Source organism: Lissotriton helveticus, chromosome 12 (assembly GCF_964261635.1).
Source record: "Lissotriton helveticus chromosome 12, aLisHel1.1, whole genome shotgun sequence".
In the NCBI taxonomy this organism is placed as follows: domain Eukaryota; kingdom Metazoa; phylum Chordata; class Amphibia; order Caudata; family Salamandridae; genus Lissotriton; species Lissotriton helveticus.
The window spans coordinates 279,027,200-279,046,700 of record NC_136073.1 but is presented as its reverse complement, the minus strand read 5'-3'; the positions used below and the strand labels follow the sequence as shown (position 1 = coordinate 279,046,700).

General features: G+C 45.1%; 1 protein-coding gene across 1 annotated transcript in view; it reads right to left on the bottom strand.

Moving 5' to 3' along the window:
- Positions 1-19,501, bottom strand: part of TMEM231 (transmembrane protein 231) — a 223,246-nt gene that overhangs the window by 42,545 nt on the left and 161,200 nt on the right. The window contains exon 6 of the mRNA XM_078668442.1: positions 17,970-18,074. Within this exon, the coding sequence (XP_078524568.1) occupies positions 17,970-18,074 (105 nt within the window). The remainder of the gene's footprint in view (positions 1-17,969; positions 18,075-19,501) is intronic.

Below are 19,501 nucleotides of genomic sequence, written 5' to 3'. Positions count from 1 at the left end.
CTGTCTGCTTTCCTAATAAGAATGGGATGGATTAGGCTAATGGCTACCATCGCGTATGCTGTAATATACACTTAATCAGCATGTAGCATAATAATAATACTTAATATTGTTAATATAGCACTTGCCAATGTTTGTTTGTATATGGCTAAAGTTGCCTGATGCCATGGCAGGTCTGGAATGGGCACTATGCAGGCCAATGTAGAACGAGGCGATTAAACTATAGGTGGGGAGTTCTTTATTTAGATTTCAGTCTAAGGTCTTCTTCCCACCAGTACTGCTTTTCAGCCCTTTCCAGAATTTCCGCAGTGTACTTTGAAACAGAGGGATGAAGGTCATACATAGTCTCACTAGTAGCTCAACGGGCAGATTGTCTTTTGGAAGGCCGAGCACAAGCACACTGACGGATGGAGTGGCAACATGACTTTGGACAAGGCAAAGAGGGCTTCTTAGTTCCAGATGAAAATGACCCACATCTGTTGGCAGGAAGCTACATCCAGGTGTGGTCTAGGCTGGAATGCACGACATATTCATCTTTGCCAAATCACTACTTTACATGGCACCTAACAGAAGCTGAAAAGCAAATCTACTCGACTCAGCTGTTTAATCCATTATATGTATTTATATGCTCTAACTGTACACCGCAATCTTGTGTTACGTATGCATTAACGTATGACATATTCCGTTTTCTATTGCATGTGCACCTTCAAGCTAGACATGCCTTGGCTTGTACTGCAACATTCATACAGTGCTTTCTTGCCCTATGTGGCGCGCTGAAGCACTTGCCTACATGAGTAATATGCTACACCAAGTGTGGTTGCAAGTGTGTTCTCTTTGTTTTGATCCGGTGTGGGAAGTGTTTTCTTGTCATTCCTGATGATCACCGAGGTGAAGTTATCGTGCTATAGAACGCAGTGATTAGCAGTGCGATGGATGAAGAAGTGTGAGAGGGAGGCTGCATGGTGTAAGAACAAAGTATGTTCCGAAAAAATAAAATCAAGACCCTGTGACACCACTAAAAGGAGTTTGAACACAAATGTCCCTTGCAATTGTTTTTCTAATATTTTTTATCAGACCTGAACACCAGAATATTGAAGCATGCAACGGTCTGCGTACAACTAAAGCAATAGGGGTACTTTCTTCAATGGAGGTTCCAAACAGAGTCCAATACCGTTTCTGGTGAAGTGTTAAATCCACTTGCACTTTGGAGGTCTGTCTAAGTCCTTCATCTATATAACGAGGAACCAGCACATTTTTTGCGGCCTCACCATCCCCGTCATGTGAAGCACCCTGAAATGTCTCTATCTGAGTAAGAGCTGAATAAGGCTGCAAAACCCTAAAGATATTGGCACCAATACGAAGGCAAACACAGAGAGTCCTCCATTGCCACTGGCTCCACATTGGCACTTTCACAGTGATACATTGGTCGAAATTTAGCTATACTCAGATCCAAGCCCGAAACGGGTGTTAGGTTGGATCCAGGACCACTGTCTTTGGAGCCTGCCATGACGCCAGCCCAATCGGAACTAAACTGTTTTTTGGCAAAGGAGTGGACCGGCAGAGAGCCAGGTGGTGGCCTAACGGGGTCACTCAGAGCCAGGGAATTCCCTGCAGGCAGACGTCTGACTGGGGGCCCAAAGGCTCCCCAAGGTGACCCTGAATTGTCCAGAAGAGTTGCAACATTACCAACTTATAGCGGACTAGCTGCATTGGAGTCGCAGATGGCACAAAGACTTGGAGCACACCAGCTTTAGCTCCAACTGCAAAATGGAGTCAAAATGGAATGACTGGCACAGAGCGTTTGAGTGCAAAGTGCGCAATACTTCACAAGTGAGAGATTAATCCACCTGGACTTCTTGCGTTTGCACTAAGACTTTTCCTGCGAAGTAACACTCACTTAAGGGCCAGTGATTTGGAACACTACTAGACAACTTTAAATTAAAAGAAGAACTTTTTTGGACTACAAGTGTATTTCCTGTCGGACTTCTATCAGAGTGCACCTTCCTTTCTTGTGGACTTTCTTACCTAATTGGCATCTTTCAACGGCGGATGCCGGGAGTTGTTGCACTCGTCTATTGATATATGAAACAAGTGGAATCAAAGTGCTTGCCCCTTGTCAGCTGTTGTGGGCTTTATTGTCCTATGTTCCAGATGGTTGATGAATCTACCACCCCTATCAGGGGGAGCAGAACTAGGTGTAATGGGTTACATGGATCACCTCTGGGCCACTGCTTCTTTGATGGAATCCAGCTTAGGAAGGCCAATGAAATACGCTGGTGCTCTGTACTTTCCAGAAAGTGGCATGAGCACAGTGTCACGGACCCTGGTCCGAACGCCCCCAACGATACTCTGCAGGACTCCTTTGATCACTTCACCTGGGACACATCTCCTTCGACTGCTGCTGCGCCACACACCACTGTAGGAGCCTTCACATGCACTCACTGCCAGTTTACCTGCAGCAGCCTGCCCACACACCCCAAGCACTAAAAACGTCCCCGCCTAACAACACCCACTAGTGCAAACCCACAGCACAACACTAACTCGCATGCATGCTTCTCAACACACAACCTATCAGAAAACATGCAACCAAAATCAGGGATCTGCTGAGCAACGACGCACCGGACCTCCTCTTCCTGACGGAAACGTGGCTTAATTCAACACTGGCACCCAATATTGCCACGGCAATCCAAGCAGGCTTCAAGACTGCATGACAAGACCACCTTCAAATGCCAGGAGAATTCACAGTCCTCTACAAAGACTCCGTAAAGTGCTCAACGACCAGAGAGAGCGCAACTTAATTCATGGAACATTGGCACTTGAAGCTGTATATCGCAGAAAACTTTACCTTGAACGGAACCCTCACCTACCGACTACCTGGACTGCGAGCTACGTTCACTAGCTCATCATGGACTTCATCGGCCTGATCACCATCGACTCCAAAGCCTTCATACTCCTCTACAACCTCAACTTCCACTAAGGACAGAACAGACCCCTGCTCCACAGCACTCCTCAAAATCCTTAACAATATTGGACTAACCCAGCTCATCAAAGAACCAACACACATCGCAGGACACACACTGGACCCAATCTTCACCACTAGCGACGGCATCGGGTACAACTCAATCTCATTACTCACATGGACCAACAGCTCCATTATCCTCTTCCAAATCAACACACTGCAAGTCAACGCATCACCTGTGTCAGACTACTCAGCCACAGCCCAGCACGGATCAACCTAACTCACAACCCACCTAGAATATCACCACCTATGGGACAACACTCAATCAGGATTCAGAAAAAAACACAGCACCATAACAGCCACCAACAACACCAGCAACATCCTGGACAGAGGAGAAAGAGCGGCCCTCATTCTGCTCAACCTCTTGGCGGCATTCAACATAGTCTCCTACAACAAACTCATCAGAAGACTCCACGAGCTCGGCACTCAAGGACCAACACTCAACTCTATCGGCTCCTTCACAGGAAGAACTCAAAAAGTCAGACTGTCACCCTTCACATCGGAAACCAAGAAACGTATCCGTGCAGTCCCCCCCAGGATCGTCTCTCAGCCCTACCATGTTCAACGTCTACATGATGTTGCTTGCCAACATCATCCAATCCCAAGGCCTCACCCTCATCTCCTACACTGACGACACCCAAATCATCCTCTCCCCGATGAACGAGACAACCACCACTAGAGCCAACTCCACCAATTGCATGACCATGGTATCAGAATGGATGAGAACCCCTGTTTGAAGCTAAACTCTAACAAGACAGAAGTACAGGTCTTAAGAAACAGGATCTTTTTATGCGAAGCCACAGGGTGGCCTACAGTGCTAAGACCAACACAAATGACAGAAACCTGTCGGTTCATGGTGAGTGATGAATCGAGTACGATGCCAAGGCCGAGGGCGGTGGTACACCAGGTGTTGTCCTATGCCAAAGGGGTGGTTCAGAGGACCAGGACTTCTGTCTTCTCGGCGTTGAGTTTTAGGCAACTGTTGGTCACCCAGACTGCGACTTCTTGCATACCTTCCTGGAAGTTGAGTTTTGCGGTGGTGTGGTCTCTGGTGCATGAAAGGATAAGCTGGGTGCCATCGGCGTAGGATACGATGTTCAGGCCGTGTTGTAGGACGATGGCTGCGAGGGGAGCCATGTAGATGTTGAAGAGGGTGGGGCTCAGTGATGAGCCCTGTGGGAATCCGCAGGTGATTTCCGTGGGGGCAGAGAGGAAGGGCGGTAGTCTGATACTTTGGCTTCTTCTGGTGAGGAACAAGCGGATCCAGTGCAGGGCGGTTCCTTGTATGCCGGCGTCGTGTAGTCTGGCGACTAGTGTGCGGTGCGAGACAGTGTAGATGGCTGCAGACAGGTCGAGGAGGATGAGGGCTGCGGTGTGGCCTTGGTCCAGGAGGGTGCGGATGTCGTCAGTGGCGGCGATTAGGGCGGTCTCTATGCTATGGTTGCTTCGGAATCCGGATTGGGACGGGTAGAGGATGGCGTGCTCTTCGATGAATCATGTCAGTTCCCTGTTGAATGTTTTCTCTGCCACTTTGGCAGCGAAGGGGAGAAGCGAGATGGGCCCGTAGTTTTTGAGGTCGGTGGGGTTGGCCGTGGGCTTCTTGAGCAGGGGCCAGACTTCTGCGCGCTTCCAGTCGTCTGGGAAGGGGCCTGTTTTGAAGGTGGTGTTGATGATGTGTTGCAGTTTGGGTGCGATGGTGTCCACGGCTCTGTGGTAGATGTGCGGGGGCAGGGGTCAGTGCCCCCCCGCCCCCTCCCCCCACCGAGTGGATGCTTTTCATGGTCGTAGAGGTGCCTTTGGTCGTGATTGGTGTCCAGTTGGAGATGGTGGCCTTGATTAAGCCTAAATGAATGGTCTGAGCTACCCTTTAACAGGGTGTACATTTCCAAAAGCCAAGTATAGCAAAACAGAAACAACCCATGCTGATGAAGCTATCAGTATCCCTTACAACTCACAATGCATCACAAAAACAGAAATAGGGTGAAGATGGACAACGGACTTCCTCCACTGAAGATACAAGAGAGACAGAAGTCTGCTGCTTCCTAGGGCGAGATAAGGCATCAGGTCCAGGTCTCTGCCTATCGGGATTGCCAAATTACTGACAAAAAGGGAAGGCAATGGCCTTTTTCAAAGTGTCGGGAGCGCTCCAAAAGGCAAAATTGTATTTTGCATGGAGCTGTGAATATCCTTGCAGCATTCCGGTTGGGCGGGCTGTTTTATCCCCGGATACTTTTCAACATCTGTTTCAGAGATTTAAAAAAAAAAGTATTGTTGCCGGTTTAATGTAATCCACTGGCGCCAATGAGTGGAAGATATCTATGACGCAGACAATTTACTCACTACAATAAGTTTACTGAGAACAGGCGAGATCCAGGTCGAATTACGCATCTCGAATAAACTCGTCATTAATTAGGAGGAAAAAACCTCTCCAGTCATGGCTAGCCAAACCTGCAGCGGACTTCCCTGACTAGTCGGCAGATTAATGGGTCCTGTGCAATTAAAGGTATCTGTGTCACGGAAACCTAGCCAGAAAGCAATGAACCGCTCAACGTTCTGGGACATAGAAAACTAACAAGGATTTCATGGCCCACAACATCCTTTCCCGTGAGTTATTAATTAGCTTTCTTTACCAGAGATAGACAGTGCAGCGAAGCAGCAGGTGATTTACTGCAGGCAAGCCGCAGAAAACACACACAGTCAGTTACAGCAATTAGAAACTTTAAGAATATTAAGAACTGCCTTCTGTCTTGTGGGTTTTCAGTGGGGTTCTCTTCTGGTTGCCTTTCCGCTTTGTGTTTGATATACACGGGGTTGCCAGCTTCAAACTTCGGTTTAAAGACAGTTCTTCAACGCAGCTCTTAATACCAGGGCCTCTACATTAAACTACCTTTTCAAACTGCATTTTCGCTCACATGCAGGGAAGGCAAACAAAAATGGTAATTGAAAAGAAGTAACATCGTAAGGAAATTCGATGTTGGCATCCGGGAATATTAAAGCGAGCAAAAGCCTATAAATCAAAGACAACACGCATTTGCAATGCGATAGGTCTCGCATTAATTAAGTTTGAGCTATTGGCATTGCAACACCAATTGCAACTAAAGTCGATAAATTGTAGACCAAAAAAATGTGTATTTATTTTTGTAGCAATGGTGGCATGCTGCACTTTAGATGAATATGTTTAAAACTAAAGTGCGCCATACTGCGATTGCTACAATAGTTAATTGTGGATGCGTTAACAATTGATGTGTGCACTGCTGGCTAGTGGTGTGTGTGCCTGGTGGAAGTGTGCACTGCAGGCTGGGGGTGTGTGTTCCTGGTGGAAGCGTGCACTGATGGCTGGTGGTGTGTGTGCCTGGTGAAAGCATGCCCTGATGGCTGGTGGTGTATGTGCCTGGTGGAAGTGTGCACTGCAGGCTGGTGGTGTGTGTGCCTGGTGGAAGTGTGCACTGCAGGCTGGGGGTGTGTGTTCCTGGTGGAAGCGTGCACTGATGGCTGGTGGTGTGTGTGCCTGGTGAAAGCATACACTAACGCTGGTGGTGTGTGCCTGGTGAAAGAGTGCACTGAAGGCTGGTGGTGTGTGTGTGTGCCTAGTGAAAGCGTGCACTGACGTCTGGTGGTGTGTGCCTGGTGGAAGCGTGCACTCACGGCTGGTGGTGTTTGTGTCCGGTGAAAGCGTGCACTGGCGGCTGGTGGTGTTTGTGCCCGGTGAAAGCGTGCACTGACGACTGATGGTGTCTGTGCCTGGTGAAAGTGTGCACTGACAGACGGTGGTGTGTATGCCTGGTGAAAGTGTGCAATGATGGCTGGTGGTGTGTGTGTGCCTGTTGAAAGCGTGCATTGACGGCTGATGGTGTGTGTGTCTGGAAGCGTGCACTGACGGCTGGTGGTGTGTGCCTGGTCAAAGCGTGAACTGATGGCTGGTGGTGTGTGTGCCTGTAGAAATTGTACACTGATGGCTGGTGGTGTATGTGCCTGGTGGAAGTGTGCACTGGAGGCTGGTGGTGTGTGTGCCTGGTGGAAGCGTGAACTGACGGCTGGTGGTGTGTGTGCCTGGTGAAAGCGTGCACTGATGGCAGGTGGTGTGTGCCTGGTGAAAGCGTGCACTGACAGCTGGTGGTGTGTGTGTGCCTGTTGAAAGCATGCCCTGATGGCTGGTGGTGTATGTGCCTGGTGGAAGTGTGCACTGCAGGCTGGTGGTGTGTGTGCCTGGTAGAAGCGTGCACTGACGGCTGGTGGTGTGTGTGCCTGTTGAAAGCGTGCATTGACGGCTGATGGTGTGTGTGTGTCTGGAAGCGTGCACTGACGGCTGGTGGTGTGTGCCTGGTCAAAGCGTGAACTGATGGCTGGTGGTGTGTGTGCCTGTAGAAATTGTGCACTGATGGCTGGTGGTGTATGTGCCTGGTGGAAGTGTGCACTGGAGGCTGGTGGTGTGTGTGCCTGGTGGAAGCGTGAACTGACAGCTGGTGGTGTGTGCCTGGTGAAAGCGTGCACTGACAGCTGGTGGTGTGTGTGTGCCTGTTGAAAGCATGCCCTGTTGGCTGGTGGTGTATGTGCCTGGTGGAAGTGTGCACTGCAGGCTGGTGGTGTGTGTGCCTGGTAGAAGCGTGCACTGACGGCTGGTGGTGTGTGCCTGGTGAAAGTGTGCACGGACGTCTGGTGGTGTGTGTGTGTGGTGGAAGCATGCACTGATGGTGGGTGGTGTGTGTGCCTGGTGGAAGCGTGCACTGACCGCTGGTGGTGTGTGTGCCTGGTCAAAGCGTGCACTGACGCTGGTGGTGTGTGTGTGCCTGTAGAAATTGTGCACTGATGGCTGGTGGTGTGGGTGCCTGGTGAGTGTACACTCACGGCCGGTGGTGTGTATGCTTGGTGAAAGCGTGCACTGACGGCTGGTGGTGTGTGTGCCTGGTGAAAGCGTGCACTGACGGCTGGTGGTGTGTGCCTGGTGAAAGCGTGCACCGACGGCTGGTGGTGTGTGTGTGTGTGCCTGTAGAAATTGTGCACTGATGGCTGGTGGTGTGTGTGTCTGGTGAGCGTGCACTGACAGCTGGTGGTGTGTGTGTGTGTGCCTGGTGAAATCGTGCACGGACGTCTGGTGGTGTGTGTGTGGTGGAAGCATGCACTGATGGCTGGTGGTGTGTGTGCCTGGTGGAAGCGTGCACTGACGGCTGGTGGTGTGTGTGCCTGGTGAAAGCGTGCACTGATGGCTGGTGGTGTGTGGGCCTGGTGAAAGCGTGCACTGACGGCTGGTGGTGTGTGTGCCTGTAAAAATTGTGCCCGATGGCCAATTGAGTCTCGAGGTAGGCGCATTTTATGAAGGAAACAGAGCCAAGGCTCCAATTAACGTCAGTTGCGATGGTGCTTTCAGTGATGTGAACTTTGGTGTGCTGGTAACTGAGCTGAGACCAGTCTTGTCTAGTCTGTCCACTGTATTTCAAAGGGAGATGTGACGTGTGCTTCTTCTTGGCACAACACCACCCTTTTTGCAAATGTGCAAATGTTTGGCACAGTGGGAATCAGAAGAATACCTTTTCCTACCGTGGGCATGGAGTGACTGTAATACCCACTTCTATGTATTCCGTTCGTCGTACGTTTATCATAGAACGAGCAAGCATGCACATGGTAGGCTGGAACCTGCATGGCTGCAGGGCGTTGGTGTAGTGCCCCTGTGTTATTCGCCTAACAGTGAATGATGTCACATCAGGTCTCCAAATCCAAGCGGACGTTATCAAACGGAGGAACATTTTATAAACGCCTGTTGGTGATTTTAGGAGAAGAACTGGGTAAAGAGAGCTGCTTTTATTTTCTCTTCAATGGATTGCCTCTTAAAAGTGTCAGAAGGAAGCAAGTAGAAAATTGGCAAACACACTTTAAACTAGAATGCCTGCATATTTTACTACCGTCTCATTGAGGCCATGTTTTATGCCTTTCTGTGTCACTGATATGTGACTATAGTTGGTAAGCCCACACGACCAAACCGTGGACTCTAGATAGGAGGCCGTGGTCACAGAGCTGACTTGAGGAATGAATACAGACCGTTTCACAGTTAGCTGCAAAGTAATGTGAACCAGCATACCGGTTCTGTTTTCTTTTTCTCCTGATGAGAAAAGAATCTTAGGCTGCTTCAAATGCCCGTGGCTTTCCGATTGTTTTCCACCAGTATGCACGTGCAGTTTGTTCCTCGTGTGACACCTAGTGGTGAATCGAGGCAATTGGCCTAAAGAGTCGGAAATTAGCATATCTCAATTTTTCATGTTTAATTTCTATTTTGTTAAGAGCAAACGTTTTTCCTGTTGTAAAGGTGAGAGTTGGCTTTGCCACTATTTTCGATGATTTATTTGGTTTTGTCACAGTACGGCGCTATAGGCAAACTTACGTGGCTCTATGAAACAAGCAAAGCAGTAAAGTGAGGGCTTCGATGGCAAATGGTGATTGATCACTTTTGTGGCCGCTTTGATGTTCTCAGTGGCCGTGCGGCTCACTGAGAACATCAAAGCGGCCGCGAAAGTGATCAGCAGGCGGACAAATGGTGCGCGCGCCCGGCGCACATGCACTGTACAGGATCCGCACTTTGGGAGCATTTTTGAATGCCCCTTACTTTATTTCTCGCCAAAGCCTCGCTAACGTGATGGCTAAAACGGGACCTAAAAACGGTATTAAATTGTATCGTCCATACGGGCCGTTTTTAAAGGCGACCAAGCCTTCTTTTTTCCAGCAGAGATGTTTAATGTTGCATTCTATTTGGAGGGCATTTTGGTTAATTTGCCAATGACTTAGGGGGACCAGGCGTCCCGGATTTACCAGTTGTCCTGGCGCAAATTTGGCTCATGTCCCAGTTTTTTTTAGGGAGGGTTTATGGACAACAGTGGGAGAAGCGGTTTTAGGTGGGCTTCGTAGCAGAACTGTTACAAGAATGCAATTGAATTAACAAATATAATACTGAGTTAAAAAATTTAATTTTGTTTATTTTATATATGCCTTTTCTGTGTTTCTCTGTAGATGAACGTTGCTATTATGTGACTCTCGGTTGATAGAACATGGTAACCCTTCTATTTTTGCGAAATGTCCCAGTTTTTGGATTTCACAATATGGTCACCCTACAACGTCTGCATCCGTGAAAGTCATTTTAAAATAAATGCACCTGTTTCGTTGAGGTCTGGGATCCACACAAGGGCAAACATACAAACGCGGATTACAAAGGAGGTCGAGCTTCAAGCCCCTTTAAATAACCCTGCAGTGATGATATCCAGTGAAGGGCAAACCATACTGGGTGTCCACCTCCGCACTAGTGAAGAGGCCCTCTTCCTCGAGTGGGCAAGAGAACGCCAAGTTGCCGTCCCCTCTGCTGTCTGCTTGTCGCCCTGTGTGTAATGTGGACGGCCGCAGACCATCTGTTATTAAAAGCACCTTCAGATAATCCTATTCTTCCCAGCCCACAGCAGTGGACAAGACGGGCCTGGGTAGCCGTGTGCTGCTTCTGAGGGGCGAACACTCCCTGGAAGTTGGGGTACTCCAGACTCCATCAAATGGGCAACCCCTCTTCCAATACTTGTTTCACAACTCTCTGGAAGAAGTTTACATCAGTCCATGGGACCAGGGATCGAATCTTGTGCTGGGGGTTCGTTTACCTACCAGGCTTGTTGGTTCAGTAATGGTAAAGTGTTCCCCAGTGTCAGGCTCTATCCTACCATGAAAATAAATCTCTCAGTTGTCAGTGTTCCATCCGTTGGGTCCTGGGAGTGCACTGCAGTCATGTCCTATGGTCCCTCTAGAAGAGATGAGCTATTAGTGCCCTTGTGTGGTGAACTTCTACAACTCAAACTACTGTAAATGACTAACGCCTGGAGATCGGATGCCGCGTCTCTTAGCGCACTGGCCATCCGTAATGGTCTCTATGTGGACTGCACTTTGCAGATTTCTTACCTTGTGAATACCTCTAGGCACCATACTGGATCTGGAGATTTTTTCTCAGTGGGTGGTGTTGTGAGGATCCGCATCAACCCTGCCCAGCCCTTGAAGTAATGCTGGAAACACATATAAGTGCCAACCCTCCGAGCTGACATCAGATTCTTATTTGACTCCCCAAGTGCCGTTGGTTGTGGAGCTTAATAAATGATCTGATGCGACAGTGAGCAGGAGCCCATTCCACAGAACAAGGATGTGAGTAACCTGAAGTTAGATAAGACTATCCAAGAGAAAGAGCTTTACTGAAGGGAAGTATTCTTGTTCTTCTGATGAATAATTATATTCTAACTATAGATTCCTCACCTTGTGAATGAATACCAAAGAAGAACCTTATGTGGTAGTGGGTCTGTAGAATAGCTGAAAAGTAAAAGTCCTATTAGACCGGAAGGGCCAAGTGCAGTTCCCGCCGGACCTAGCTATCAAGGGAGTAGTGCTTCATGAACATGTGGACCAATGTCCATGTTGCGCTTGACAGATGTCCAGAACAGGAACTCCACACGCCAACACAGTGGTGGCTGCCTTGACTCTCGTTGAAGGAGCCCTCAGGCTTTTCGGGGGCTATGTCATCCGTGAAATTAATACGTTATAAGCCTCCAAAGGGATGAGCATGTGCTGCTAAGGGTGAGTTACAGTGGTTTAAAGGTGGTAGCTTCGAGGGAGGCTGCACTGAGGGTCTGGACTTTGTCAGCTGGATACCCAACCCCCCAAAGGATCAGGGGGAGAAGGGTGTTGGGAGTAGGTCAGTTGCTACAGAGGTGGACTTTGGTGTTGAGGTTGTGTTATTTTTTTTTTAAGTGCACCAGGGCCGAGTCTGGCTTGTCTCCAAAGAGACGGGTGCTGTCAAATGGCTTTTTTTTTTTTTTTAGCAATGCCTGATTGTCACCCAAGGAGCCCGTGGATCTCAAAGTCGGTTGTATGACATTACCAAGCAAGCGTTTATAATGCATGCCTTTATCACGTATCCATTACGACACAATCTCTTTACCACAAAAACCATTACGACTGGGGAGAGGAGTTGGACTAACGGCTAGGGCGCTCGACCTCGGACCTGGGGATCTGGGTTCGAGTCTCGGTAACGACGCCAAAAACCTCCTGTGATTCTGGGCAAATCACTTAATCTCCCCGTGCCTAAAATGAATGCGTGTCCTCATGTAACGTAACTGGTGCTATGTAAAGCGCTCTGATACCTGATTCAGTTCGGGTCTAGTTCGCGCTATATAAAACTCAGAAAAAAAAAATTACCCTGCAAGCATTTACAATGCAAGGTAAGCATATGTAAGGTAAGAGAAACCGAAGCCTAAAATCACCCTTACCACCATATACCCTTATTTACCCCAGACCCTAAAGTCACCCTATAATTGTATCCACCCTTAAACCCTAAAAACACCCTTACCCTAATATCTATATATACATACATATACACACACACATATATATATATATATATATATATATATATATATATATATATATATATATATATATATATATTTATTACCTATATATATATATATATATATATATATATATATATATATATTACCTACTGGCGGTCGCCAGTAGGTAGTTATAGTTAGGATCGTTTTCCATAGGAAATCCGCAACATTCTATTGGGAATAACTTTGGCGCCGAATGAGGGATCTGCCTGTAATTTTCCTTAACTTTGCCTCGCTGCGCTCCGCTCCTTCCCTGAAAGTTTCGGGGGGATCCGTCAAGCGGGGGCCGAGATAAAAGGGGGGTCCCAAAACGTGTTTTCCCCATGTTAATTTCCATAGGGCGGTTGGACTCACTTTTAGCCCGAACGGCTGAATGGATTTCCACCAAACTTGGCAAAATTGTAGGGACTGGTACCCCGATGTGCCTTTGCTATGTTTGAAGATATATGCTCCAGTGGTTTTTACGAAAATTAACTTTGAAAAAATATATATTGGGCTACATTGGGCTATATATATGTTAGAGCCCAAATGTAGCCCAATGTAGGCCAAAGATGGCGACCAGAGACAAAAAAAAACAAATGTAGCCCAAATATCAGCCAGATGTAGCCCAACAATAGCCCAATGACAGAATGTCCCAGAGTGTTCTAAAGAACAACTAGAGCGCTAACGGTCTTACTTATGACAAAAGTATGGCACACCTGAAGTCATCTTGATTGGAATAAAGTGTTAACACTTAAAACATTTAATTTGCAAAGGAACAAAATGAGGGGGTTCATTTTGCCATAGAAATTATGATTAGTGCTGAAGAAAGAAAAATTAGGGCACATTTTGAGTGACTTCTCAAATCCTCTTATCTTTCATTAAAAAAATTCTGATATGCAGTCTCCCAAGATGGCCACCAGAGACAAAAGAGCCCAAATGTAGCCCAAATATCAGCCAGATGTAGCCCAACTATAGCCCAATGACAGAATGTCCCAGAGTTTTCTAAAGAACAACTAGAACGCTAACAGTCTTACTTATGACAAAAGTATGGCACACCTGAAGTCATCTTGATTGGAATAAAGTGGTAACACTTAATACATTTAATTTGAAAAGGAACAAAATGAGGGGTTTCATTTTGCCATAGAAATTATATATATATATATATATACACATATATATATATATATATATATATATATATATTTATTTATATATTCACTGAAAAAACCATAGGTTTCACACCAGTTATAGTTAGGAATTAGCATTTAAAAAACCTATTAAATTCACAGAAAAAAACATACGTTTCACACCAGTTACAGTTAGGTGGAAATTTTACTCGCATAAAACCATTGAAATTCCCATGTTATAGTTAGTTGGACTCACTATAACTTGCGCGTGTAATGCACTGCTGATGACGTCACATATTACATCACTCATGACATGGTCAGTGACATCACTCATGACATCACTGATGACATCTCAAATGACATCACTGATGACATCATCCAGTGAATGTGTATCTTTCTGAAAAATAAATATTTTTATATATGTATATCTAAAGGTTGATGGAGGAATAAATGGGTAAATAAATGTCTAAATGGTTGTTTTTTTTGTGTAAAATTGATTGGTTAACTGACCTATTAAAATGTATCTTAGTGAATACATATATTAGCGAGTAATGTTTAAATATTTAAATATCTGTATCTGTGTCTCACTTTGTGTATAAGTGGCTGCATGGGTTGGTGAGTAGCTACATGAGTGTGTATATGGGTTATTAGTTGTTTTTTTGAGTATCAGTATGAGTGTCTGTATGGTTCGGTGGGGTATATTACTTAGAGCACAGATGCATGAATGAGTGACTCACTATTTGTATGTATTTTGAAGACAGCATGTGTGCAAGACTGTATGGGTGGATGATTGTGTGTATGGGTGGGTTAGTGAGTGTTTTTATAATTGATTGTTTAAGAGAGTAAATATGTTTCTGTTTCTGTAGAAGTATGTGTAGTGGTGTGTATATAGCAGTATAATCAAGTAAATGTTTTTTTGATAGTTTATTTGCATGTGTGAATTTGTGTGTGAGTAACTATATGGATGAGTATTAGTGTGTAACAGGATGTATAGGTGTATGAGTACATATGATGAGTAAGTACATGCATGAGTGACTATATAGAACTGTTGGTGAATGAGTGGATGTGTATGTAGATGTTGGAATTACCTAATAAGTTGTTGTAATTGGTATTGGTTTCTCCTTTTTTAAGAAAATGTTAGTTTCTATTTTTGAATGTGTGTGTCAAAGGTTATTTTATGCTGATAGGAGGTCTGCCACTTTGTCACAAGGATGTTGTCATCAGTGATGTCATTTGAGATGTCATGAGTGATGTCACTGACCATGCCATGAGTGATGTAATATGTGACGTCATCAGCAGTGCATTGCACGCGCAAGTTATAGTGAGTCCAACTAACTATAACGTGGGAATTTCAATGGTTTTATGCAAGTAAAATTTCCACCTAACTATAACTGGTGTGAAACCTATGTTTTTTTCAGTGAATATATATATATATATATATATATATATATATATATATATATATATATATATATATATATATATATATATATACACACACACACACACACTCAGACGGGAAGTATTGATTTAGTGGCCTGAGGGAGAAGATAGGATATACTGTGCCATTTATCTTGTGAATGAGGAGGAACAGGGAGTATACCCCTTGATACCACTGGTGAAGGAACACAGCTTTGATGCTATCCGTCTTGAAAGGTGCTTGTATTTCCTCTTGCAGCAGTCATTGATAGTCGTGATTGATTACATAACGGTAAAGTGGTGATTGGTGGTGTGAAACTCCAATCAGTGTTCTTGCACTATTACTGACATGACCCACTTCCCAGAGGTTAGTTCCTCCCACTGGGGAAGAAATAATTACATTCTCTTCCAGGCAGATTCTGTGTGAAGAAGGGGGGGGGCAGTGGTGGGGGCAGGTAGGCCACTGCTTGGCAATCGAGGCTCCCTTTCAGGAGCCGCTCTATCCCTTCCTTGACTGCTGCCCCAGACGCTTTCTAAGGTATAGGACTTCTGGAACTACCCTCCTGAAAGGGCTGATGCTACTGAAACGCAGAACACTGCAATGCTGTTACAGATTTCACACTCCTTCGTTTCTTTTGGCACTGAAATCCAGGCTTGGTACGTTGCATTTGGAGTGTAGTATCAGTGTCTTTGTTATCTTTTCCAAGAACGTGATTCCTTGAGGTCTGAAGAAGTACTTGTCATTTAAGGGGACATTGAGATGATGTTGTTGGACTTCTAGACAGAATCCAGAAACCATCAGGCAAGCATGTCAATGGAGGATGATGCTGGTATTCACTTTCCTCAAGGCAGTGGTCAGCCGTGTCTAGCAGACAATGGATATTTACTTTCAAGATGATCTTGCTCTCTTGCACTAGCTTCCTGCTGCATTAGTAGTATGCCTCCCGTAGATGTTTCACTACTGCTCCATCTCTATCAGAATTTGCTAGATGCCACTGTTTTGCCACTCCCACCACAACTTGGTTTCTAGCACCGTCAATTAGGTGTCTTTCTTTGTCAGGAGGGGGGACCAACTCTTGTGCCTTGTACAAACTCTCAGGCAAACTGTAAGAACAACGAATGAGTCTGGAAGTACATGACAGCTAATGAAGATTGGCTTATTCGGTCTGTCTTGTATTTTTTCTCAGTTCTGGGTGTCACCAAACTAGCTCTTTGAAGTTCTCAGCCATGAACTTAGTCAAGGACCTAAGCATTGGCACACATTGAATGAACCTTTCGGTTTTACATATGGTCTCAACTAAAAAGTCAGCTGCTCTATGAATGATGATGTGGTAGATGGTTGTGTTGTTGGATGGTGCATCCTTCACTCGGTAGGCCTCGAGGTTAGCATCGTCCTGAATGTCAACATTGTAGTCCTACTAAGGATCCTCCCTATTATCTTTGTAATTGTGTTAAGGCTGGAGTCCTAGGGGTCGAAATGGCTTTTATGATCAGAGTCAGTTTTCATGTGGACTGAGTCCTGAGGTGATAGTGACTTCTGTGGCGACTGGGGTTGTGGGGAAATGGGGATCAGTGGATGCGATGGAGCTAGGCTGATATGTTGCTGCGTTCACTTTTTGGGGAAAGGCTCCAAGCTCTTGACTGGAGGGTTCTCCAGAGTGGAGATGGCCTCTCGGTGCAGAGGGGCTCAGGGGCAGTACCTGAAGAAAAGAGTTGTGGCCACTTTGTCAAAGTTTCAGGTCTCGATGTTCAGCTCAGTCTCGATGTTCAGCTCCATTGAGAGCTGTGCGCGGCCTCCATGTGAGACATTTTTAGATCAAACCCAAGCTGGGGCGATATTCAGATGTTGGTAGGGGTGTAGGTGTGTTTGATGTAGCCTTTGTCTTGGGTACAGGTTTCCCTGAAGCTTGTCTTCCCTCAATGTTGAAGACCTCAGAGGAAAGTGTTTCAGAATTGTGTTCTGCTTGATCCACCAGGGATCTGGATTGGCCTTCTCTGTCAGAGTAAGTTCCATTGAAGTCTTCGAATCTGTACACTGGTGTTGGCTCTGGGTGGTTGCGAAGCAGCACTTTATAATACACACAGTTACGTTCTCTTCTATAGTGGATTGTCTTCCTATTTGCAAATGGCTGGCAGGCCTGACAGGTTGATTCCTCCTGGTCCAAAGGAAATTAGAGATTGCAAACTAGGAGATGGTCCAACAACGGGAACTTAGAATTGCACTTTGGGCAAAACAGGAGAGTGTGTTTTCTTTACAGAGTCATTCTCATACGCACCGATGGCTAGAAAAATCATCCCATTCGGTCCCAGTTGAATATGAGGCGTTGTTGAAAGTGGGTCTCTCAATGCTGTAGCTGTCGATTCCAGTCACTAGAGCCGAATGGATGTTGATTATAGCTTGATGGTGCTTGAGAAATACATCTGAACCAAATGATGGACTAAAAACAACCTGAGGTGGAGTCTTTGTCTCGGTGTACTGTATTTTTTGAGGCAGGATCATGAGTTATCAAGACACCTACACTTATACTTTGAAGAAAAACAACTTGCAAATGTCCACACCCAACACTAGATGGCAGGAGTCTGCAGCGCATGTGATCTACAGGAGCACATACTAGAAAACAAAAATTCACACATGTATAAATAAGGTGATCAAGAACTAGAGTTCCAGAAACGTAGGTATTTAGCTTTCAAGTTCTCTGCACACACTTGTCAATGTTCTAAGCGTTAATAGCCAGTAAGCAGCAAGGACATGATCGATAAACAAGTTCCTCAATTGAGAACACCCCAGTGCTGCGAATCAGTGCATGGCAACCAGTGAGTGCATTGTGACTGTTCATACTAGGATTGCAAAGGCATACCTGGAACCATGATGTACTGGAATTAGGACGTATCTGAATAATGCGTACATACAATATTGAAAAGTTCTGAAATCCACACAAGAAACTCAGCCTTAAAGGGTCAAAATCTAGCAATACAGTAGAAAGAAGCTTCACTCAGTTAAAGTCAATAACATAGCAAAAGGATATGAAATTGTTTCCACTGGATATCGAATAATCACATTTATCACAAATGGGGCATTTGCGGATCTTCCTCCAAGCCATATCAGAGTCGAGTCGGACAGCACAGTTGTCACTATAAAAAAAATGTTTTTTACTTACTTTCTCAATTCCAATAATCAAATATTAAGCAGAAAGTGCAATTTTTTCTTAATGCGGGATCTGGATCTCCCCTTTCTCTGTCAAATTCACAACCCTGCACATAATAAGTAATCTTTGTCCCAATCATGGATTGAAAATGAATTTAGATTCAGCAATAGCTAATGGTAACATATAGGAAAGATGCCAATCTGAGGCTCTGCCCTTTTCTCCAGAAAGTGCAATTTATTTTGCAAGTAAAATCAGATTAATAACAAGCACTGCCAAAGCTAACATATTCAGCTTGCCTGAAGGCTTATAAATGCACAAAGCAGCAACATAGTTGTAATATTACTCCATGTATATGAGAAACGAAATTAAACAACCAATGTTCCAACAACATGATAGAAGTCAATGGTAAATTGTAACAATCCGTGATATGCCATAACGCCATCTCTCTGTATGGAGATAGTTTGTGCTACTATAAATGAGAGAAACAGTGGAGACCACACAAGAAAAATATTGTGGTTCTATTAATAGCATTACAATGTGAAAAATGATTGATAAACATGTTATGAAGGATATTCACATGCAAAAGAAACATTGATGCATTTCTTTTTGGTGCTCCTTCCCCCCACCTACTTAGGGTACCTCATGTCTCTTGCTCCACCAGCAAATCTTTTGCACACCCTGTTTCACAAAGCATCACAAATCCTCCAGTTTCAACATGCTAATATGTTAAAGTCTATACTTTCTCGACTATCCCCCAACAGGCTTTGCTAACAGTCCTTTTGTGTGCATGCATTTAAAGTATTATATTTTTCTTCATTCACCTATATTTTTCTTTGCAAATGTTTGCCATAGTTTTGCTGAATTCCTGGTAAATTAGTTTAGAGGATTATCTAACCTGCGTAGTAGAGCAACAGTATGTTCCACTGCCTTGCATAAGCAGTTACCAGACATCATTGTGAGTTACCATAGTAAGGAAAACTTAGGATGGACATAACTAGTGCTTGAGGTGCAGCTCCAAACTACAGAGGGAAGGCAGAAATATTTTTGGTACCAACATACTTTTTTGTAATGCATTATTGAAAGGTGTGGCATCAAAGGTAACACCTAGTAACTTTATCACGTTTGAGAACCAGGAGGACAGAAAAACTACAAACTATGGCTTCAACAATGTACTTGGCTTGCTTATAAAGAATACTCGGATATCCAAAACCCATATCAGAGAAAAAGTAATGGTAAGAGCATTCTGAAAAACTGGTTCTGCTTAACAGGTTTTTCGCCCACGCTCTGCTATTTTCTTGTCAGTCTTTCAGATTGGACAAACAGTTTCAAATTAATGCATTTTATTTTATTTGGGGCATTTTTATAGGAGTGATTTGACCTGAGAGTGCATAGGAACACTTTACACAACAACAA